This window comes from Halichoerus grypus, chromosome 5, assembly GCF_964656455.1.
Source record: "Halichoerus grypus chromosome 5, mHalGry1.hap1.1, whole genome shotgun sequence".
Classification (NCBI taxonomy): domain Eukaryota; kingdom Metazoa; phylum Chordata; class Mammalia; order Carnivora; family Phocidae; genus Halichoerus; species Halichoerus grypus.
This window is the reverse complement of record NC_135716.1, coordinates 180,453,622-180,478,362: the sequence shown is the minus strand read 5'-3', so window position 1 is coordinate 180,478,362 and position 24,741 is coordinate 180,453,622. Positions and strand designations below refer to the sequence as shown.

At 44.0% G+C, this 24,741-nt stretch overlaps 1 protein-coding gene and 1 non-coding gene across 5 annotated transcripts in view; one reads left to right on the top strand and one right to left on the bottom strand.

Moving 5' to 3' along the window:
- CLSTN1 (calsyntenin 1) overlaps positions 1-24,741 on the bottom strand; it is a 75,854-nt gene that overhangs the window by 32,026 nt on the left and 19,087 nt on the right. For all 4 annotated transcript variants that reach the window (XM_036090513.2, XM_036090515.2, XM_036090516.2 and 1 more), the window contains exon 2: positions 4,339-4,461. In XM_036090513.2, coding sequence (XP_035946406.1) covers positions 4,339-4,461 — 123 coding nt within the window. The remainder of the gene's footprint in view (positions 1-4,338; positions 4,462-24,741) is intronic.
- Positions 2,036-2,161, top strand: LOC118534572 (small nucleolar RNA SNORA40). Its single transcript, XR_004916762.1, has one exon. It is a non-coding gene; the product is annotated as a small nucleolar RNA SNORA40 (small nucleolar RNA).

Sequence of the window (24,741 nt, the reverse complement as noted above, 5' to 3'; positions counted from 1 at the left end):
CAACACTACGTGTATTTATCTCGGGGCTTCGACAAGTAAGCCGTGGTGGTTGCCCACACTCATGTCCCGTGATGGGATACAACTGTGAGCTGGGACGTTCACGGTGTTTTAAAGATAACGCCGGGGAAGTGGGCACAGCGAATGTATGAATCCACACTGGAGCCAGACTGCCTGGCTTGAGGCTGGCTCCACCACTTCTGAGCTGGGTGATCTTGGGCAAAGCCTCTCGTTCCTTCTACGAGTGTTTGTGGGGCATCGGCTACTCCCACACGCCAGCCTGGGCGCTGGGGACTACGTGAAGAACGAGGCTGGCATGCTGCTGATGGACACACTCCGACCTCCAGTCCCCCCCGGAAAGCCAGCAGCAGCGAGCACACCCACTGCAGGAGTCTGCTGAATCAGAGGAAGTGACCCCTGTAAAGCCCTTAGAACAACCTCTGCCACCTGCTCAGCAAGCACTGGATGCTCCCATTGCCACAGCACCAGCACCATCATGCTGGTAAACTAAATTGCATTTCATCACCAAAACCAATCTAAGATCAAAATAAGCCTCCCAATGGGGCCTCTGCCTTACCCAAAAAACTATTTATGAAACTCAGTGAGAAAATGGAACACTATGAGGACTATTACAGAAAGACAGAAAAACATTTCTCACGAAATGTTAAATAAAATGTTTCTAGAAGATTCTATTAATAACAGCAGCAGCAAACACTGTATACAGCACTTACTATGTACCAGGCATTGTTTTGAGCTCTTCATTTTTATAAATAAGCAAATAATCCCCAAGCCCTGGAGGTATGTGACGTCACTCTCCTCGTTTTACAACGGATGAAACTGGGACACGGAGATGTTCAGTCATTTGCCCAAGGCCATCCAGCCAGTAGTTGGCCGAGACAGGACTCAAGCCCAGGCTGGGGTCTGTGTTCCTGACGTACCTGCCAGCTATGGCCTCAGGGGGGCGGCGTTCTGAGCTGCGGCGGGACGGGTGCCATGGCAACAGAGGAGGGAGGGAGGCCCCCCAGCTGCCGCCCCCCAGGGCGGGGGGACCAGGGCTGTGCTTTAGGAAGAGCGTTTGCACAGCAACTCCACGCCCAGGAGTACACCCACGCACACCGGAGACCTACGTCCACACGAAGACTTGTATCATAATCACCACAAAGTGGAAACCATCCTAATGCGTGTCAGCTGATGAACAGACAAATGGGAAATGTGGTATGTCCACACGATGGGATATTATTCAGCAATAAAAAGGAAGGACGGATGCATGTGACTCCTGAAGCATGGGTGAAGCTTCAAATTACCAGGTGAGGTGAAGACACTAGTCACAACAAATCCAGAACAGGCACATCCACAGACACGAACTAGATGAATGGTTGCCAAAGGGGAGGGGGATGTGGGCAGAGGCTGCTAATCGGTGCAAGGATTTCTCTGAGGGTGATGAAAATGTTCTGGAATCAGACAGTGGTTGATCGCTGCACAATCCTGTGAATATACTCAAACCCAGTGAACTATATACTTTGCTGCTGTGTGGATTTTCTGCTGTGTGGATTATATTTTTTAAGAAGAATATAAGAATAATTGGTCCCCCGTGAAAATCTCCAGAAGGAAAGGACCGATTTACCTGTCTACTAGGGCAAATACAATCACGTTACCACTGTGACTTGGCTCTCAACTGCTTCTCTTCATAGTTTTTTAAATCTCAATATGTTAACTTTTGCACATCAATAAAAAACAGCTGGGAACCCCTAAAAACATACAACTTTAAAATAAGTATTATTTCATTCATGATAATACATTAGGTTTTGGTAAATGCTGCAATAACATTTAATCCAACGAGAAAGAAAAAATAGATGACATTTTATTAATAGGACTCTTTCTTCAAAGTGTATTTCGCTTCCTGCTTCCGCTGTAGCTTCCTGCAGTGCCCACCAGGGCCTCATCATGGCAAAGAGCCACCCTGCCTCTGACACATGCTGACAGATGGGGTCACTGCTCTGTGTTCCAGCTTCCTCTCCTTCAAATGGGGATGGCAGAAAGCACTTGCATCTGCTTTTGTTTCATTTGCGGGCAAAGACTTAGACAAGAGCACGAGGTAAGTCCTGTCTGGCAGCCCAGAACTCACTATTCAGTCTGATTATTGATACGGATAAGAAGGAACACGACACCTAAAACAGGGGAAACTGATGGTGGGGGTGCTGGTCAACAGGAAGGCTGGGTCCAGGACCACAAAATGACTAAAAGCTTAGGACATAAGAGAAATCTCAGCTATACTGAATTTAACATTCTAACTTTTACGTCGACATGAAACAAAGATGCCTTCTCACTTGAGAACACAATGTCTGGACTTCAAGGTACTAGCATATCCCCCAAATCTGTCCAGTGCTAGGGGGTGATCGTTCCGGGGTGAACACGGTTTGAACTTCTTCAGGTTAAGGGGGTGTCTGAAATTGAGAACCAGGCAGATCCATCTACTCTGACCTGAAACATGAGGGGAATTTTTGAAGTATGTCCATATTCAAGCAGAGGTCAAAGAAGCCTAACCGGAGGAACTGTGGACTGAGAAGTGACAACCAGGACTGAAAAAAAGTTCCTTTGAAAAGGACTATTTTGAAGACTGCGATTCTGACTTTGGAGGAACTAAGGTGATTGGGAGTGGAAGGAATCACATGTAAATTCCTTACATAAAAATGTATTGACTTTAAAAAGAAAGAAAGAAACAAACCGGGATGATGGCAGGAAGCGTACTTACCCCCTAAGACCGTGGAGGATTACATAAAAATTTGTATTTGTAAAGAACCTAGAACAGCGCCTGCAAGATCTCAAAGGCTCTATACACGTTCCGTATTATTAGTGAGGCAGCAGGAGGGTGCTCTGCACACAACAGGTCTGCAGCGGATACTCCACAGAGAGACCCAAAGGAATGAGTCTAGAACTCCTGACTGCAGTCACCTCTTCAAATGCATGAAAGGTGTAAATCCACTCTAAAACATAAACTTATTTACACAGCACTAAATATCCCACTCCCGAGGAAGAACTGGACATAATAACCATACGGTACACATGGGATGTCTGTGTGTGTACATATATATATATATATATATACACACAAACACCCCCAAAACCTAGGTAGTTACAGAGAAAACCAACACGCAATGCTAAAATGGTTTTAAACCTAGGGGAAACAAAACGGAACAAACCACTTCAGCTGATAGACAAACACTATGTGCGTTCCCGGGACAGAGCGCTTCCTCTCCTGTCCATCTAACTGGGTTTCTCTGTAAAAACCAATAAACAAGTAAAACTAATTGGTCTGTCTCCACCACTGACTCGAGGAGCGCAAACTGGTGCCCAGGTTACGTTCCTGAAAATGGGATGTGGCACTCGAACAGAATATGAAGAACACAGTCATTGTAAAAATAGCTCTTCAGAAACAACCGCACACTCATTTCCCTCAATTTACCACAGTAAAATTAATGTACGATAGAATCTATACGAGTTCACTGAATAGTCCATATCTGTCCCTAGACAAAGAGAACACCTTCTTTAATATGAGAAACTGGGTTCGGGAAAAACATCCTGCAAAAACTACTCTTTACAAAAATTACCGTCACAATGTCAGTTTTGACTCTGAGGCAAACCAAGGGTGAAGCAGCACTTTCCCCCCCAGCTAAGGAAGCTACTATAGTCACTGTGTAAAAGCAAGCACAGTTCTGATCTGGAAAGTGCTATTAAATGTTACAAAGCAGAAAACCTCCAAAGCAATCCCAGAGATTTGTCTCTTATAAATACTTACGTTACAAGCTTATGAAGCAACTCATGTTAAAAATTTATTAAAAGTAAAAATCTAAGCCAAAAGGATTCCTCTATAAACACGGCTCCGTTTTCTCAGCTCAGTCTTTCCTGGTACCTGACATCTGGGCCACGCAAGGACAGCCTCGAGCCACTCACGAACCAGCAGCACCAGGGAACAGGTCAGAAAGGCAGAATCGCAGGTTCTCCCCAACCCGCTGTACCCAAATCCGCATAAAAACATGATCCTCAGGTGCTCTGTGTGCACGCTAGTCTGAGTTACACTGGTCTAGGTGTTCTCTATCTGGTCACACTGAGGAATACAATGATGCAATAAATATTTTGCTTTTCAGCAAGGACAGGTTTTTTCTTTCCAGTTACTCCAACTATTAAAATTAAAAGGAAAAAATGTCATACACAGAAGCCACAAACACCTCTTAACTATCAAGACATTTTCAGACAGGCTCAGAAATCATCTAAACGGGATATGTGAAATGCTTCGCATCCAGTCCGCATTTATCAACAGTAAGATAAAAGCCGCGTTCATACCTGCGAATCGCAGAGGTGCGTCTTTATCCAGGGCAATCAGAGGAGGGTCGAGAAGCACTGCATTATCGTTTTCTGTGATTATGCCATGATAGGTGGGCTCGAGCCATGGTTTGTGCTTGTTAACTGTGTTTAAAAAGAGAAAAAGAAGGGAACAGACCAGGTCAGAATGATTAAACTCCACTGCTTTTAAAGACACACATCTATTACTAAAATAATAAAACACTCATTAGTCTGGAAGGCAACACTTGTAATTTTTTTTAAGATTTTATTTATTTGAGAGAGAGTGTGAGAGAGAGAGAGAGCGCACGAGCAGGGGGGAGGGGCAGAGGGAGAAGGAGAAGCAAAATTCCTACTGAGCAGGGAGCCCGACCGTGGGGCTCGATCCCAGTACTGACCTGAGCTGAGGCAGATGCTTAACCAACTGAGCCACCCAGACACCCCAACACTTGTATTTTTTGTTGAAAAGTTTGGCATCAAGACCCTAATGGGATGAAATTCTGAATTCCAGAGTAAGTAATATAGAAACTGAGTCTATGAAGCAACCGGAATTAAGAAATAAACTGCTCTAGAAATTAAATGACTGATGGCTATAGACAAATTATCTGTTTTTTAAGCTATCACAGAAAAGTTACAAAGAAAAATATACTATCACTTCTTTATGGCAATACTAATACAGTATTACCTATTTAAAACTAGCATTACAAATAAAAATATAAAAGAAAACTTATGAATATAAAATTACAGAGTACAGGGCCGCCTGGGTGGCTCAGTCGGAAGCGTCTGCCTTCAGCTCAGGCCATGGTCCCGGGGTCCCGGGATCGAGCCCCGCATCGGGCTCCCTGCTCTGCGGGAGGCCTGCTTCTCCCTCTCCCACTCCCCCTGCTTGTGTTCCCTCTCTTGCTGTCTCTCTGGGTCAAACAAATAAATAAAATCTTAAAAAAAAAAATTACAGCGTATAAATAAAACTAAACGCAAATTTCTGAAAACCTTGACTGAAAACAGTGTTTACAAATAGCCCACTTTGAGGGTGAGGCCGCGTTAAGGTCAGATTCCAGCTCCCTCCTATTACTGGCTGCGTGACCTTTAGCACATAACCGGCCTCTTAATCTCAGTGTCACCTGCACACCAGGGACATGCGCACAACCCCCAAGGCTGGGGCAGATCACTGGAGAAGCGACCTGTGTCCTTCTGGGTTCGGCACTGGCACGGATGCTTTTGATCCTAAGGTAAGAGCTGCCATCCTGGCGGTCCGCTCTCCGGTGAAACCCAGTTTCATTCCTGTCCATTTGTTTTGCCCGGGGCCTGGCCCGTGTGAGACCTCCTCCCGCTCAGAGCCAGGGCCCTCTCTGAGTCCCCATTTCCCCCAGCACGGTCTGGGCGGCCCAAACCTTCTCACTTCTTTTTACCTTCACCTTACGCGCGCTCACATTACCACCTCGGTGTGTGTATTCACCGCCGAGCGCCGGCCCCAGCTGAGCCGATCTAAGTAGAAGGAATGGTATGAAGAAGCTCTATTTCCAAGTAGATGGTGCCTATTGGTTGAATGAACGACCCGATTCTTTCCCGTACGTCCACCTTCAGAAGGAGCTAAAACTAAGATTCAGGGTTCAGCCACGATGTGATACTAACCACCACGAGGTGTTTGCTGTCACGTGACGACCAGCACGCGCCGCCAGGAGACCGGGCTTCCCGGGCATGCGCTCTGCCGCTCCCGCGTGCCCTTCTACACCAGCACGGAGGCGGGACAGAAGCTCCCGTCTCGCGGACTGATGGCGCGTTTACCAGACATTTACACATGCCTCTCCTAAACCAAGAGCAGAGCCTGTCGTCTTCACTTTCGAAGTAAATCCAGACCCATGGGAGTTGTTGGTTCGTGGGTACAGAGTTTCAGTTTTGTGACAGGAACACAGTTCCGGGACCGACCACACGGCACCGTGAATGCATGTACTTAACACAGTGTGCACTTCCGACGGGAGGCTTCACGTGTGCGTTACCACAGTTAAAAAAAAAAAAAAATCCACACACAAAAATCAATCCAGACGGAGCCATTTCTCATCGTCCGTGCTGCTCACCTGGACTATTTACAAAATCCAGGTAACCAACCTCATCCTTGCCCCCCTGCATGGCAGCCGGACGGACGCTCCTCCACCTCTGCTCTCAGAGCCCACGGACACGTGTTCCTGAGGACCCTACGTGGCTTTTGTTCATGTGGGATCTATTAACTGGTGACCTAACCAGCATTTACTGCACTGGGAATCAAAATCAAGAAATATTTTATTATTTATCAATTCATTTTTAAAAACAATAAGCCTATGACATGTTAGGGTAACATTTTCGTGGAAGTAATTATACTTTTTAAAACAGAGTTTACGAAGAAGAGTGGCGACGTGTCACATGTTTGCAAGTCTTTCTACAGTCGGCGGAGTCCTGCTTCTCCCGCAGCCTGTGGGCCGCTCTGCCACATGTCACGCGGCCCCTAGAGAGCTCCAGCAGGCACGCGAGAGACAAGGAATAAAAAGGCAAGCGACGTCTTAACGTAATTAAAACAGCTCTGACCTCTTCCAACCCAACAGGGTCTCAGGGGACTCATCACCTCACTCAGGTCTCCGTTCAAACGTTCCCTCCTCCAGCTACAGCACCTTCTACTCTGGTCCCCACGTCCGCTTTTCCTTTTCTTCGGCTGCTCGTCACCACACCGTCAGGGAGAGGGCGGCGGTGTGAGCCGGGGGCCTCGGGGCAGGCTACGTGGCTTCCTCCATGGGCCTCAGTTTCCCCACCCATAACTGAGGATGGCAATAGTACCCAGCTGATGGGTTGTTCGGTGAAAGGCTTAGGAGAGTCTGGCGCTCAGTAAATGCCATTAGGTGTCGCTGTGACTTCTCCTCCATTCAAACGTGAACAAAAACACAGATTCCAGGAGAGGGAGACCTCTTGTTCTCTGGTAATTCCCAGCACCTAGCACTGTGCCATTCCTCAGGAACTACTGGCTAGATGGACGAGTACATAAGGAATCTCATTATAGTACAATTAAAGTCAGTGCTCTGGTTTGTAAATTCTCCCACAGAGAAGATAATTTTGGTGCTGAGAACTGAAAAACAGGTATGATTTGGTCTTTTAGACACTGGGAAGGTGCTTTTTGTTGTTTGTTTGTTTGTTTCTGGCAGGTGGATGTTCCTTACAAGTAAAGGAGACTAGAGAAGCTGGAGGCACAGAATACATCAAAATACCGTGGGATCTGCCTGGAAAGGTGAGCTGAGGTTAGATTGTAGGGAGATATGAGGGGAAACCAAACCCCGATTATAAAGACCAAAAATTCAAAGGGCCTTTGGGAAATCTCCCCCCAACACCCCCCCACACACACACACACAAAAGCTACAGCCGGACAAGAGACTTGGTGAAGAAGAGAATTCAGATGGTTGTGCCCCACCTGCCCTTCTCCAGAAATACTCCCCAGGACAGAGGCGCGTTACCTGGGGGAGTAACTTGCAGGGGCCCCGCAGTCTGCTGCGGCCACTGGTCTGAGAAGGTCCCACCGAACACAGGAAATAAGCTCACTTTGCAGTCAGGCTGAGTGTTTTACCCAGTTGCCGAGATTCCCACCCTCCCCAGACAGCTCGTTAAACCATCTAGGACGGAGGCTGGAACACTGCCTGCAGTTACAGAGACAATACTGAGAAACAGGCCACCTGAAAGGAAGTAGTGCAAAGCCCTCTGTTTTTTGTCACTAATCTCATTTTTTAAAAAATTTTTTTAAAGATTTTATTTATTTATTTGCAGAGAGAGACACAGCGAGAGAGGGAACACAAGCAGGGGGAGTGGGAGAGGGAGAAGCAGACTCCCCGCCGAGCAGGGAGCCCGATGCAGGACTTGATCCCAGGACCCTGGGATCATGACCTGAGCCAAAGGCAGACGCTTAACGACTGAGCCATCTAGGCGCCCCACTAATCTCATTTTAAAACACAGAAAATGTGAGTTCGACTTACTATTAACAATGCACCATTAATAGCAATATTTGGTTCCAATTTGTTTTCATATTAAAGGTTTCATTAATAAAGTTATAAGCGTGGCAAATAAAGCTGAAGATTATTCCAGTGTGCAAGTCCATAAACGTCCTGACACGTAAGCCAAATGACTGTGTTCAGCCCCCTAGAAATGTGGAAATGCCAGGCAGAGCACACCGCAGGAAGCCTGTGGTGGGTAGAAGCACAGTGTGTGCCCCTCTGCTACTCTCATGGGAAGACCCGTAGTGGGGCGCCCGGCTGGCTCAGTCGGTGGAGCATGTGACTCTTGATCTCGGGGTTGGGAGTTCGAGCCCCATGCTGGGTGTGGAGATTACTTAAAGATAAAATCTTAAAGAAAAAAAAAAGAAAAGAAAGGAAGAAGAAAGAAAGGCCCATAGCTGAAAATGGCTAATGGTTCAAAGCAAAAATAATTGTATAGCTATATTCCCAGTTCCTAATTTTGTAATGCAGAATTTATAAATTGCTCCTTTCAGCTGGCAGTAGAATGAAGAGATTCGGCCAGTTCCAAGGACTGAACTTTTAAATATTTAATAAATGATATTTTTAATATTTCATCACATTCAATTGGCCTTATCAAATATTTATACAAACAAGTGAATGATATTTCTGTCATCTTCCCCCAAAAAAATCACAAATAAAGGAACATGTCACCCATGTTGAGAGTCTTCACCTGATTCATTTCACCACATTCTAGGTCATTAAAAAGCCAATTCAATTTTTAATTGAAATCATGGAATAGCCAAGACTGGCAATCAGACCTTCCGTACATGTAAGTTCCATCTGGGGACATGCCTATGATTTTAGGACATGGCTGGTTTTGTGGTTGTGGGAGATTTTATTTTTTTTAAAGATTTATTTATTTACTTAAGAGCGTGAGTGGAGGGAGGGGCAGAGGGAGAGGGAGAATCCCAAGCAGACTCCCCGCTGGGCGGACACAGGGCTCGATCTCATAACCCTGAGATCACAACCTGAGCCAAAATCAAGAAGAATCAGACGCTTAACCAACTGAGCCCCACAGGCGCCCTGTGATAGATTTTAATCATTAGAAATTGCCATCAATTTAAAAATCAAGAGGAAAAGAATGCCAACAGTCAATCTCAGGGTTAACTTCAAATATATTACTTAGGCCTCCCTAGTACATCCCAACTCTATGGGTTGAGGAGAGGCTGGTCCCCATCCAGGCCATACAAGTCACCTAGCCCCGGGGAGGTGGTTCTGGAGCCACCTCTGTGGCCTTGACATCAACCCAGCACCAAGCAGTTTCCCTCTGACTTCTTTCTTCTATAAAGAGACATCCACTGTTTTCGAAAGAGAACTTAATGTGTGCCCCTTCTCATTCCCAGAAACTCAGGTTGGTCACACTGGGCCAAGAATGACATAATAAATAATAACAGCTCGATGTCTTAAGAGACTGCCAGCATTTCAGAGCGAATCCTAGACGGTGTTACGTCTTGTTTGCTTTTCATCTCAGGCCATCCAAAGAATCTGCAATTAAGGAATGCTGCCACTAGGTGGCGAGAGGTACCATTGATCGGCTTGGATGAACCACTCCAGCCCTTGCCTCAGGGAACGAGCAGAATGTAACCTGAGTCACCGGGCCCTCAGCTCAAGACGATCTGCACAGAAAAGTGTCCTACACTCTGTAAGTATAAAATCTCCAGCTGATTCTTTTTCACCTCAAAGAAACATTTAGAATAAGTAAAAGTCCCAAAATCAAAATGTAAAAAGGCACACATTCTCACAGACTCTCTTTGGGACAGTCCTCAGTCCAATACATTCTTATTTAAATCAGACCGTCCCTGGTCATTCAAGCCAGCTTAATGTCAAAGGTCCTTTCAGCTTCACATCCCACTGACTTTGATTTTGTCCCAAGAGATCCTTCCTGAATATCTACCACACATGAGCACGCTGCAAGGTGCGGGGCTTTGGGGAATCAAATCACAGGCTCGCTGAGGACACAAACAGCAACAGCCATCTACAATATTCCAAAATGGCGTGGCTATAATTAAAGGGCTACACAGTGTGGTAAAAAAAACTACAGAAGGGGACTCACCCAGTGTTGGGAACTTCATCAGCCAGCAGAGACCGACATGACCTAGGAGCCACCATCTCAAATGTGGCCCTGCCCTGTGCCAGAGGGAAAGGGGTCACGGGAGCGACACCTTCCACCCGAGGACACACGGCTCCTCACTCATTCAGCCAGAACTAGTCACACGGCCCCACCCAAACCCACCGGGGGGAGAAGTGCCATGCTACCATGTCTGGAAGAAGGGCTGGAAATCCGAGATCAGCTCTAGGGTCAATCAAAGTACAAGCGGAGATCTCCCAAGGCCATCTGTGAAGGGATAACTGAGGCCTCCCGGGTGTGAGGGAGTATTTTAAACAGAATAAAAACGTGTACCAGGTCTGTGGCACATTATGGACCCAGCAAGGCTGCTGAATGTACGGCTCTAGGAGTATAATGAGGTGCAGCTGGAGAGGGCCTGACTTACAACTGACGGGGAGCATCCCCCTCCACCAATAAGCTCTCTTGATTCTTTAGACAGCAAGATGCTGTTAGAAGTTTTAGACAGTGCAGTCTGGTAGAAAAGGCAGGAACTTTGGGATCGGACAGAATGTAGTAAGTAAGTGAATTTTGTTTCTGACTCACTCTGTAACTAGGTGTGGATTCTTTAACCACCCCCTACCTATTTCTGCACTGTAAGTCAGGAATGGGACCACCTTCCACAACCTTGTTTGGCGGATTATAAATAACATCAGTGAAGAGCCCACCCTGTGCCTGGCACACAGGTGCTCAACAAATATTTGTGGATAAATTAAGTATAAGCAAGAGCTAGGTTTCAGAAATAACTGCGAGGGCAGAGCTAAGGAGACTCAGGAGGCATTCCCGTGATGACCTCCCTATCATCATCGTCTGAAGTACAGCCCAGAGCTACAGGAAATCCCTACAGTCTCAAACCCTGTAGGGGCCTCACTTTATTCCTTTTATTCAGGAAAGAAAGGAATTAAGTAGTATTATACACAGTAATATTGTTAAGTGTAAAACAAAAAGCAAACCAAAAAAGTGGCAATTTTTTTTTTTTTAGTAAAAGAGGAAACTTTTTAATTAACCAAAGTAACACTGCATGAAATTTACAAACAGTAGTTCCCCCTTTCAGGGGACACCATTCCTAGTAACGAAAACAGCATCACTTTCCCCTGACTTCGTAAAATACATTTTTTAAAATTACTTTTTTTCTAAAATGGAACACTTCCAAAGAACCTCTAGACAAAATCTGTAAGCATAGGTTAAGGGCTTCATCACAATCCCAAATAAATTTAATACTAAAGTGTTGGGAAAACCTCTATCATGTAGCTCAGGGGCTCTCAACCATCCTGCGCCAGATCATTCTCTGTGGTGGAGCCGTCCTGTGCTCTGCAAGATGTTTAGCCACATCACTGGCCTCCAGCCACTAGATGCCAGGAGCACCGTCCCCAGTTGTGACAAACAAAATGTCTCCAGACATTGCCAATGTGCTCAGGGGGCAAACACCCTCCCCAGATCCCTTGAGAACCACTGACATACCCACTTCCTTAAGGAAAACCAAAGTTTTCCACATTAAAATCATTTGTAGACTTCAAAATAGCCAACTTTATAATTTATATGTATTACAAGTTCATTTTTATTTATTTTTAAAGATTTTATTTATTTATTTAACAGAGAGAGAGACAGCGAGAGAGGGAACACAAGCAGGGGGAGTGGGAGAGGGAGAAGCAGGCCTCCCGCGGAGCAGGGAGCCCGACGCGGGGCTCGATCCCAGGACCCTGGGATCATGACCTGAGCCAAAGGCAGACGCTTAACGACTGAGCCACCCAGGCGCCCCAAGTTTTTTTTTTAATTGTGGAGTCAAAAACAACATAAAACTAACCATCTTAACCATTCTAGGTGTACTGTTCAATGGTTCCAGGAACATTCACATTGCTGTGCAGCCATCACCACCTTCCATCTCCAGAACTCTTTTTATCCCGCAAAACTGAAACTGTCCCCATTAAACACCAATTCTCCATCCCCCTTTCCCCCAGCCCCTGGTGACCATTCTACTTTGTCTCTATGAATTTGACTACACTATCCCCAATAAGCGGGTATTTGTTTTATGACTGGTTTATTTCACTTAGCATAATGTCCTCAAGGCTCATTCATGTTATATACTGTGTCAGAATTTCCTTCCTCGTTAAGCTGAATACTCTTCCATTGTGTGGATATACTACACTTTGTTTATCCTCATCCATCAGTGGACACTTGGGTTGCTGCACCTTTCAGCTCTTGTGCGTAATGCTGTCATGAATATGGGTGTACAAATATCTTCTCGAGATCCTGCTTTCAACTCTTTTGGGTATATACCCAGAAGTGGACTTGCTGGATCCAAGTAATTCTATTTTTAATGTTTTGAGGAACCGCCATACTGTCTTCCACAGTGGCTGCACCATTTTACGTTCCCACCACCAGTGCACGAGGGCTCCGGTTTCTCCACATCCTCGCCAATACTCGTTCTTTTCTGGGTTTTGATAGTAGCCACCCTAATGGGTGTGACCAAACAAGTTTTACATTGAAGAATTTTATCTTTTTATATTATGTAAGATATAAAAGTAGACAGAATAGAATAATGAATGACTCCACCACTACAGTTAGCAACAAAGGGCCAATCTTGTTTGATTTCTACACCACCAATTTCAAATATTTTGAAACAAATCCCAAACTTCATACACTTCACCCCTCAATACTTCAACACACATCTCTAAAAGACAGTAACTCTTTTTAAAACCATAAGGGCATTATCATCTAAATAATTCACAATTACTTAATAGCATCAAAAACAAACCCAGTCAGGATTCATATTTATCTGGATATTTTGCTATAGCAAATGATTTAACCCAATATATCTCTCTGACATATTTCATCATAAAGTCTACTGCCATGAAAGAAAAAATTTTAAACAATAATGCTTTCGTGGTTTCTACAACGTTCCTGACTTTTTTCACCAATAAGTATGTCTACTAATTAGGTTTTTCTGTAACTATTCTTTATCAGGTTGAGAGTTCCCCTCTACTCTTAACTTGCTGAGAATTTTTGTCATGAGTGGGTATTAGATTTTGTCAAACGCTATTTCTGCTTTGATCGACATGATCGGTGATTTTTCTTCTTTAACCTGTTGATATGGTGGATTATTGATTTTTTGAATATTGAAATAGCCTTGTGTACTTGGAATAAAGCCCATTTGGTCATGTTGTATAATTCTTTTTAGACATCGTTGGGTTTGCTCTGCTAATATTGTATTGAGGATTTTTTTTTCAAACAGCTTTACTGAGATTGTCATTTTAAAGAGTATTTCAATAATATGGGGCGCCTGGGTGGCTCAGTTGGTTAAGCATCTGCTTTCGGCTCAGGTCATGATCTCATGGGTCCTGGGATGAGCCCTGCTCAGCGGGGAGTCTGCTTCTCCCTCTGCCCCCACCCCCGCCACCCCGTTCACCCTCTCTCATGCATGCTTACTCTCTCTCAAATAAGTAAGGAAAATCTTTAAAAAAATAGTATTTCGGGGCGCCTGGGTGGCTCAGTCGTTAAGCGTCTGCCTTCGGCTCAGATCATGATCCCAGGGTCCTGGGATCGAGCCCCGCATCGGGCTCCCTGCTCTGCGGGAAGCCTGCTTCTCTCTCTCCCACTCCCCCTGCTTATGTTCCCTCTCTCGCTGTGTCTCTCTCTGTCAAATAAATAAATAAAATCTTTAAAAAATAAAAATAAAAAAATAAAAAATTAAAAAAAAAATAGTATTTCAATAATACATTTCAATTCAGTTCTGTGTTGACCTGAAAATTCTACTGGCCTGAGGGGCGCCTGGCTGGCTGGGTCAGTGGAGCGTGTGACTCTTGATCTCGGGGTTGTAAATTCGAGTCCCATGTTAAGTATAGAGATTAAATAAAATCTTAAAAAAAAAAAATTCTACTGGCTTAATACCCCAGTTTTGTATATTCAACATCAAATACAGCATGTACTCACTGATCATTGGCTACGTTCTAGGCACTTTGTATGCTCAATTTTGTTTACCATTAAGACTAATTTTCTAAAAGAGATGTAGCTACACGATTAGGCAAGAGACAGCAACAGTCACAATGCTATTTTTGAGAAATCAGAGTGTGATGATCTCAACTGTGATTTTAAAAATTAGGATAAAAAAAAGTCAAGTGGAGGGAGCCTGGGTGGCTCAGTCGGTTAAGCGTCTGCCTTCGGGTCAGGTCATGATCCCGGGGTCCTGGGATCGAGCCCCACATCGGGCTCCCCCTGCTCAACGGGAAACCTGCTTCTCCCTCTGCCTCTGCCTGCAACTCCCCCTGCCTGTGTTCTCTCTCTGTCAAATAAATAAATAAAATCTTAAAAAAAAAAAAAAGTCAAGTGGAATGAATGTTTCTCATATTAAATCTGGCTTAAATATAGCATCCCCAAACTCAAATAACTGGAGAACTGTTATGGAAGTAGCATGACCCCCTAAAGCAAAGTTCATAACATCTTCACGTTATGGACTCTTTTAAGAACCTATAGAAAGAGGCGCCTGGGTGGCTCAGTCGTTAAGCGTCTGCCTTCGGCTCAGGTCATGATCCCAGGGTCCTTGGATCGAGTCCCACGTCGGGCTCCCTGCTCGGCAGGAAGCCTGCTTCTCCCCTCTCCCACTCCCCCTGCTTGTGTTCCTGCTCTCGCTGTCTCTCTGTCAAATAAATAAAATCTTAAAAAAAAAAAAAAAAAAAAAAAGAACCTATAGAAAGCCACAAAAACCCCTCCGAAGGAAAAAATGCAAACATACAAAACACTAGGCAGGAGGTTTTAGGGGCTTCAGACTCCTGCTGAAACCAGTTCAGGTTAAGAATCACTATTCTAAAACATAGTGAAATCTCTATTAATGACCCTAAGAAATCTAGCATCTTCAGAATCAAATTGTAACACTATGTTTCTTTTATGCCTGCCTTTCTCAAATTTTACTTGTATTCTCTTCAGCAACAATATCTTAACAGTTCCCAGGAGACTCCCCCAAGTGCTACCCTGGGGAAAGAGACCAGGGAGGGGATACAAGTAAGGCGTCAGTGACATTGGTGCTGCATTTCCAGAGGACGCATAGCCTAGTGACACAGAAGGGCTGAAAGCAACAAAGAAGTTCATTTGAAGCTAAAATGACACCGTATGCTTTGAATAATGGTAAGAAGTAAAGAATAAAGACAAAAACATTATGCTTTTATTGAGAATAAAAATTCTAAAAAACCAACTCCCAAGAGGGTTGCTTCCTTTTTGTTCCCCTAATTAGTTCTATAGACGGACATCTTTGTTACACTATTCAACAGGTTCCGTAACTCAGCATTCTCACTTCACTGTTATGAGAAAGATTGGAACAGAAGCCAGATAGATGGGTGGGTGGATGGATATACAGAGAGATGGACAGACAGACAATATAAGGGTTTCTTTCTTTAAACAAGTTCTGGGTATATTCTACAGAGGGGTCTGTGAAGCCCTGCTTTGTCTATGCACCCATCCAGAGCACAGAGTAACAACCTATCCTAAGCCAATCAAGAGCAGTTGGTATATTTTATTCACTGTTATCAGGAAAATGTGTATATTTTAAAGAAGTCTTTAATAAATTTTTTGATGTTTACATTTAAAGAGGCCACACCTCAGGGCCTTATTATCTCATTTTTCTACCACCCAGATTTTCATAAGAAGTTACACTTAATTTTCCAAAGTAACTCAGGATCATACTCACAAACTTTTCTAGTAATCAAATGAAAACATTTCACTAGCATGAAGTGCAGAAATCAATTACTTTCCTAATCAAATTTTGTTTTACTCAATATTAAGATTTACCACATAAAATTAAAAGGCCAGGCACCAACCCAAAACATAACCAGCAAGGCTAATAGGAATTTAATGTCCATGTTCCATTCTTCGTCTCCTGAGCAACTATCTCATGTATTAACTGAGAGCCTCTCTTTAATGTCACAAATGTCATGTGGCAGCCACACTAGTATGGGAACCTTGTGTCCAGCTCAGTAGGATTTCCAAAGGCAAAAACTCTTACACAACTCTTCCAGAAGTTCCAAAGGTGATGGGCAATGAGCACAGGGAGGATAATTCTTAAACGTTTACGGAGTAAGGGGTCTCCCTCAGGATGAGGCGGTCACATCTGGAAGGGTCCTGGTGGACGTGCTCCCGGAGTCACAGGATCCCTCGCAGGTGCTGGTAATTAATGCCCTGCAGCCAACCTTGTTGCCCTGAAGCCCACAGCCCTGCCCTCAGCTACAGGAGCCCTGGCAACAGAGCAAGCACTCGGCCTGAATCCCACAATACCCCAGAAGGACGTGTAAAGATGGGTGCCTGAAAGGGCACTGTTTGCTGGTCTGCATACCCAGGGGACTTGGGGATCTTCTCTGACCAACACGGGTGGGCGTTGGGTTAGGTCCAGAAGGTCCTGAGTTTTTTCTCAAGCTCTGTTCCCTCAGGTGGTGGCTGTTCATGCATGCATTTCAGAACTACGTTTTACGAGGAGGAGTGAAAAGGGAGGAAGAGATGGAGTTGGAGAACGTGTCTTCCTCCTTCAGATGTTTATCTCTGCAGCAAGTAGGGGAGGTGCGAAACTGGAGACACTCCATTAAAATTAGTATCCTAACAGAGGAGGGGAGACCAAACCAGAGAGCAAAGAATATGCCTCAGTTCATCAGCCACAGCAGTGCTCCTTAGCCCGGTGTGAGGCAGAATCCCCTAGACGCCTCCCATCAACTACACCTCCTGGCCGTCCCCCGGAGTCTGAGTCAGGCAGGCTGACCTGGTGCTGGGCAGGTTTGGAATGGAACATTCTCCAGTTGGTTCTGACGCACTCCCCAACAAAGAACAAACGTATCACAGAAGGCTCATGAATAGAGACATTTGGAGAGTTTCCTTGTCAGAGAAACTGAGCCATTTTCACTTTTGCTCTCTTAAATGCTTTCTTGCCCTTTGTCCTCCCCACCCAAAACTCCCCCACTTCCAGGCTATTTTGGTAGGGACCTGTCTTTGGCTTAGCTTTTCTAGGACACTTACTCATAGCTGGTACCAACTATGGCCACTGGCTCCTTGCTTATTTTAGCACAAGAGCCCCCCCCACTTAAGCAAAATCATCTCACGCATGACTATTAATTGTCAGAAATGTAACATAGAGCATTTCTCACAGACAAAGCGATGCAAAAGTGTGAACTTTCTCTTCGGTGTCAATCCACTGCCTTTCTATACGCGCTACTAACAGGTTCCCAGAGCTTCCCCTGGCAGGCCAGTTTCCAACGTGTACACCTGCCCCTTCCCCCATCAGTATGTGCTTCCAGATTTTCCTGACCTCCTCTTTTGCACCGAATCAAAACTTACCTGCAGCAACTTTCCACTTCCTCACAGTCCTGCTAAGACTGGCCAGTTGGTCTGAGAAATGAACTTGAGTTGGGCGCTGATCAATGACAATGACTTAAGGTACCCACACTTGCATTTTGCAAAGAACTGCAATGATTTAATATAAAAGTAGAAACTAAGGTAAGAAGTGGAGGCAAGCTGCAAGCTGCTGGAGGAAAATATTTTTGGAACAGAGCCCTTTCACGCCTCTCAGTTCCTAGCTTATGAGCATGGAAAGGATTCAGAGTACATATATTTTTATGCAGTTTTCTACAGAATTAAATATATAACATGACAGTAACAAATTCACTGCCAAAACACGATCAGAACATTTCAAGTAGTTGGTTCATATTCATCCATTTATCAATTAACCCTTACAATGCAAGTCAATCAGAAATCTAGCGACACAACAAAGTGCAGGCCATGATTTCCTTAAATTTCCTCTTCTGCAATGTTATCAGAAAATACAGGCCAAGAATGCCCTTTCCTTTCTTCTTTATCATCACCACATTTGTCTCAAATTCAAATAGGACAGGGCGCTGTCCCAAATCGTAACATAATAGTCTGGTGGTAATTTCCAAGTTCTGCATGTTTTTTTTAGTCTCCTGACCTTCATATACAATGGAAAACTTTATCATATATAGTTCAGAAAAGGCCACCTAGCATTCAAGACCTGCTGACATTCATTATCAATGCAGAGTCCTTAACAGCTGTTACCCAAAATACTGTCATAAGTTGACTAGAATTGCCTAATAAATCCAGGACAGCTGGTCAGAAAAATGAAGATTCTGTCCATTGCTCCCCTATTTTTTGCTCATTGCTTACATTCTTACAATACTACCCACAGCCAGATAAATGCTTTTACACAGAGTTCTTACATTACTTAAAAATCAATGTAACATTTTTATGATAAACACAGAAAATAGAACCGCTCAATCTTATTTTGCCACCTCATCTCTCAAGAAGCACGTTTATAGTAGAAAGAGCAGAATCGCTGTAATGATGAGAGAAGTCCAGTCCAAGACTAGGGAAGACATACAGACTAAGAAGAAAAGGACACACTTCTCCTAAGTTTCGGGGCGGGGGAGGGGTTAAGTCGCAGGACACGGAGAAAACATACGGACAGAATCGCTACACTACACTAAACTTTAAGGAATTTGCAAAACACATAATACCCGAATGTTCAAAATGGGAAGATGGACAGTTCGAAACTGTATTTCAGTGAGTCTGACACTGATCATGAACAAAATTCTAGATTGGTTTTTGTGCCTTTAGAGAAGGAAAAGAAATCACGAAGAGCTGGTAACATTACTCACAAGTACAAGTGATCTACACATTTCGGTTACTAGGAAAGTGACAGGGATGCTGGAAGAAGAACTTCAGCTACAATTTATGAAGTGCCAAGCACCTCAATAAAAACGATGCTTACCACAACTCAAATGAAACTCCAGAAAAGGTGTACTAAACTGTGACGAGGCATCTGACGAAGACTTTCATTTTCTTGTGACTAAGAACAAGATGGCAAAACGGAAACTGGATGGAAATAAAGATGGGTGGACTTAAATGGGTTTAATGACACCCCAAAAGGTCACTGAATAATGAACCTGAGGAAACCTAGGACGGTGTCTCATACCCTTTCTAAGTTCATACTTGGTTGGCTGTCTCCAGCCTTCACATCAAATTTGAGAACAAACAGATGGAATGTGGAGTCAGGATCAAAACTCACTTGACAGAATGGGGTGGTGGGTCACACACAGTAAGATGAAATGTAAAGACCTGCATTAAAACAAAGCATCGAGTTAGAAGATGAGAAGCGTGGTTCAACACCAACATGGTGGAAGGACTTGGTTAAATAAAGTTGGTGTGACAAAGTGGCTGAAAAGCACAGACAGGGGGTGCTAGCCCCACAGCATTCCAACTCTGCTCCTGTATGCAGAGCTCTATTAAACCCTCTGCCCCATCTGAAAGGTGGTATCTACACCATGGAGCACTCAAGGAGAAAGGAACAAGGCAGGCTGGCAGAGATTTTGTTAATAAAGTCATAAGTGATATGAAGAACAGTTGAAGAAATAGAGGATGCTTTACTTTGAGAGGTAAAAAGCTGAGGTGTCGGGATGGAGGAGGTAGTAACGCCCTCTGCAGGTAGGAATGCAAAATAGTTCAGGCATGTTCTCTGGTTCCCCAATCAAAGAATTACCATATGACCCAATAATTCTACTCCTCAGTAGATACCCCAAAAACTGTTCCTGGTACTCAAACAAATACTCATACACTAATATTCACAGCGGCACTATTCACAACAGCTAACGGGTAGAAACAAGCCAGAATGTCCATCGGCAGATGAATGGATAAACAAAATGCAGTGGAATATTATTCAGCCATTAAGAAGGAATGGAGCACTAACACACGCTCCATTGTGAATAAGCCTCAAAAATGTTATGCTAAGTGACAGAAGTCAGACATATTGTATAATTCTATTTACATGAACTATCCAGAACAATTAAATCCAGAGACAGAAAGCAGATTAGTGGTTACCAAGGACTCAGGGGAGAAGGGGAGACAAAGTGACTTGGGGTGATGAAAATGTTTTGGATTTTGGAATTAGACAGAGGTGGTGATTACACAACATTGTGAATATACTAAATGCCACTGAACTGTACGCTTTAAAATGTTATATTGATGGGGCACCTGGGTGGCTCAGTCGGTGAAGGGTCTGCCTTTGGCTCGGGCTGTGATCCCAGGGTCCTGAGATCGAGCCCCACATCAGGCTCCCTGCTCAGCGGGGAGTCTGCTTCTCCCTTTCCTTCTCCCCCTTCCCCCGCTGGTACTCTCTCTCTCTCTCTCTCTCCCTCTCAAATAAATAAATAAAATCTTAAAAAAAAAGTTATATTGGGGCGCCTGGGTGGCTCAGTTGGTTAAGCGACTGCCTTCGGCTCAGGTCATGATCCTGGAGTCCCGGGATCGAGTCCCGCATCGGGCTCCCTGCTCGGCAGGGAGTCTGCTTCTCCCTCTGACCCTCCTCATGCTCTCTGTCTCTCATTCTCTCTCTCTCAAATAAATAAATAAAATAAAATCTTTAAAAAAAAAAAAAAAGTTATATTGAGAACTTGTGGTTTCTGGTCCAGCATGTAAGGAGCTTAGAAGTCACCACTTTGTCCTAACAACAAGTAAAAAGTTGAACAAACTGCAATATCAACAACTCTTCTTATGTCATCAGAGAAGTGAGGTCACAGGGCAGACCACTGCCCCCCTAAACTGTAGGGACAGGAATACAGAGCGAGAACTAACAATTCATCTGAGCAAAACCCTCAGCAGAACCCTCTCTTACCAGTGCCCGGGTAAGAGATCCTGAACTATAATTGATGAACAGCTGGAGGCTCGGTGTGGACAAGTCTGAAAGCTAAAAACTCCAGGAGGGCCCAGTCTTCGGGAGGCCCCCATGCTTTTGTGAGTTTTATCTCCAGGAGCCCTACAAGATCCTCACAGCGAATATCAGAGAAAATCCCTTAGTGCTTCCAGCAGAGGGAAAGGAGAAAAAGCATTATGAAATATACCAGACCATTCTGTCCTTCTTTACAGGGCCTGCCCTTGGGAGGAACTACTTGATCAGAGCCTAACCCACCTGGAGGAAAGGAAATACCCACCTCCAGCCCACTCAGCCATCCTGTCCCACCTCGGTGGGGAGAGGGATGACTGAGAGGTGCTCGTGTTGTTCACAGTCAGTAAGACTGACTTACTCACAGCACTAGGAAGCACCCCCACACACCCCTCACCGCTACCTCACTGAAGGCCTCTTCCCGGCAGTTCCTTTCACCCAGCACATCATGTCCACTTTTCAACAAAAAACTACAAGATTTAAGATACAACAACACAGTTTGAAGAGACTGAACAAGCATCAGAAGCACTCACATATGGCAGAGTGTTGGAACTGTGAGACCAGGAGTTTTTAAAACCCGGAGTAATGTGCTAAGAGCTTTAATGGAAAAAGCAGACAACATGCAAGAACAGATGGATAATGTAAGGAGAGAGATGAAAATTCTACACAAGAATAAAAAAGAAATGCTAGAGATCAAAACCAGTGTCACAGAAATGAAGAATGCCCTTTGAAGGTCTCATTCCGACTGGACTGGACACAGCCAAGGAAACGTTCTTTGAGCTTGAGGATATGACAACAGAAAGTTCCCAAACTGAAAAGCAAACCGAAAAAAGACTGAACAATCAAACAAACAAAAGAACAGAATATCCAAGAACTGCAGGACAACTACAGAAGGTCTAACATGTACGGAATGGGAATACCTGAAGGAGAAGAAGGAAGCAATATTTGAAGCAATGACAGAATCTTCCCCAAAGACACCAAACCACAGAAGCTCAGAGAACACCAACTGGGATAAATATAAAAATAAAACAGGGGGCGCCTGGATGGCTCAGTCGGTAAAGCATCCGACTCTTGGTTTTGGCTCAGGTTGTGACCTCTGAGATGTGAGACTAAGCCCACGTTGGGCTCCTTGCTCAGCATGGAGCCTGCTTAAGATTCTCTCTCTCCTTTTGCCCCTCTCCCCACTTGCGCACATGCACGTATACTCTCTCTCAAATAAATAAGCCTTAAAAAACAAAACAAAACAGGGAGCACCTGGGTGGCTCAGTCGTTAAGCGTCTGCCCTCAGCTCAGGTCATGATCCCAGGGTCTTGGGATGGAGCCCCGCATCGGGCTCCCTGCTCAGCGGGAAGCCTGCTTCTCCCTCTCCCACTCCCCCTGCTTGTGTTCCCTCTCTCATTGTCTCTCTCTGTCAAATAAATAAATAAAATCTTAAAAAAAAAAAAACCAGAACCTCAGATGTACATAAAGGAAGGGCAATGGAGTATGAATAAGGTAAAATAAAAACTTTTATTTTGGGGCGCCTGGGTGGCTCAGTCGTTAAGCGTCTGCCTTCGGCTCAGGTCATGGTCCCAGGGTCCTGGGATCGAGCCCCGCATCGGGCTCCCTGCTCCGCGGGAAGCCTGCTTCTCCCTCCCCCACTCCCCCTGCTTGTGTTCCCTCTCTCGCTGTGTCTCTCTCTGTCAAATAAATAAATAAAATCTTTAAAAAAAAAAAAAAAAAACTTTTATTTTTCTTACTCTTAATTGATCTAACAAATACAGTTTTTCAAAATAACAACAGCAACAACGTACTTGATAATGGAAGACATAAAAAGGAACAAAGAACAAGGCAACAAAAAGAAAACAGTAATTAAGACAACAGATATTAAACCAACTAAACCAATAATCACTGTAAGCATCAAAGGTATAAATCCACCAATTAAAAGACAGATTGTCAGGGGGCGCCTCGGTGGCTCAGTCGGTTAAGTGTCTGCCTTTGGCTCAGGTCATGATCCCAGGGTCCTGGGAAAATCAGTAAGGACACAGTTGAACTGAAAAGCACCAATAAACTGGGTATAATGAACATCTATAGACTACTTAATCCAACAACAGCAGATTACACACTCTTTTTAAGCTTACATGGAACATTCACCAAGATACACCACATTCAGGGCCATAAAACACACCTTAACAGATTTAAAAGAATAAAAATCATACATCATTTACTCCCAGACCATAATGTAATTAAATAAGAATCAATAACATAAAGATAGCTGGGAAAGCCCCAAATACTTGGAGATTAAACATTAAACTTCTAAATAACACAGAGATCAGAAAAGAAATCTCAAGAGAAATCTGAAAATATTCTGAACTAATGAAAGTGAAAATACAACTCATCAAAATGTGTGGAGTGCAGCTAAAGCAGTACTTTGAGGGAAATTAATAGCATGGAATGCATATATTAGAAAAGAAAATCTAAAATCAATACTCTAAGCTTCCATCTTAGGAAACTAGAAAAGAAGAGCAAATTAAATCCAAAGTAAGCAGAAGAAAAGAAATAATAAAAGAGCAGAAATCAAGGAAATTGAACACAGGAAATGAACAGAGACCAAAAAATCAAAACAAAAGAAAAAAAACAACAAAACCAAAGTTGGTTCTTCAAAAAGACTGATAAGCTTCTAACCAAGATAACGAAAGAGAGAGAGAAAACACGAATTACTAATATCAGAAATGAAACAATCTACTAAAGAAACTGAATCAATAATGAATAACCTTCCAAAATAGAAAGCACTAGGCCCATATGGGTTCACTAATAAATTCTACCAAACGTTTAAGAAAAAAATTATATCAGTACTCCATAATCCCTTCCAGAAGACAGAAGCAGAAGGAAAACTTCCTAATTCTATGAGGCCAGCATTACCCTAATACCAAAACTAAGCAAAGATATTATATGAATATCTTATCACACCAATATATCTCATGGAAAAATCCTCAACAAAACATTAGCAAATCTGTACCAACAAGGTATAAAAAGAATTATACAGCATGACCAAGTCAGATTTATCCTAAGTATGTAAGGCTGTTTCAACATACAAAAATCAATTAATGTAACCCATCACATCAATAGGTAAAAGATGAAAAACTACATGATCACATCAAAAGATGGAGAAAAAGCAGGGTACCTGGGTGGTACAGTTGGTTGGGCAACCAACTCTTGGTTTCGGCTCAGGTCCTGATCTCAGGGTCCTGATCTCAGAGTCGTGAGATCAAGCCCCACAATGGGGCGATGGAACGATGGGGTGATGAGGTGATGGGGTGATGAGGTGATGGGGCAATGGGCTCTGAGCTCAGCAGGGAGTCTGCTTGAGATTCTCTCCCTCTGCCCCTCCCCCACCCTGCTCATACTCTCTCCCTAATAAATCTTTTTTTAAAAAAATATCTTATTTATTTGTCAGAGAGAGAGCACAAGCAGGGGAAGGAGCAGAAAGAGTGAGAAGCAGGCTCTCTGCTGAGAAAGGAGCCCAATGCAGGACTTGATCCTAGGACCCTGGGATCGTGACTTGAGCCAAAGGCAGATGTTTAACTGACTGAGCC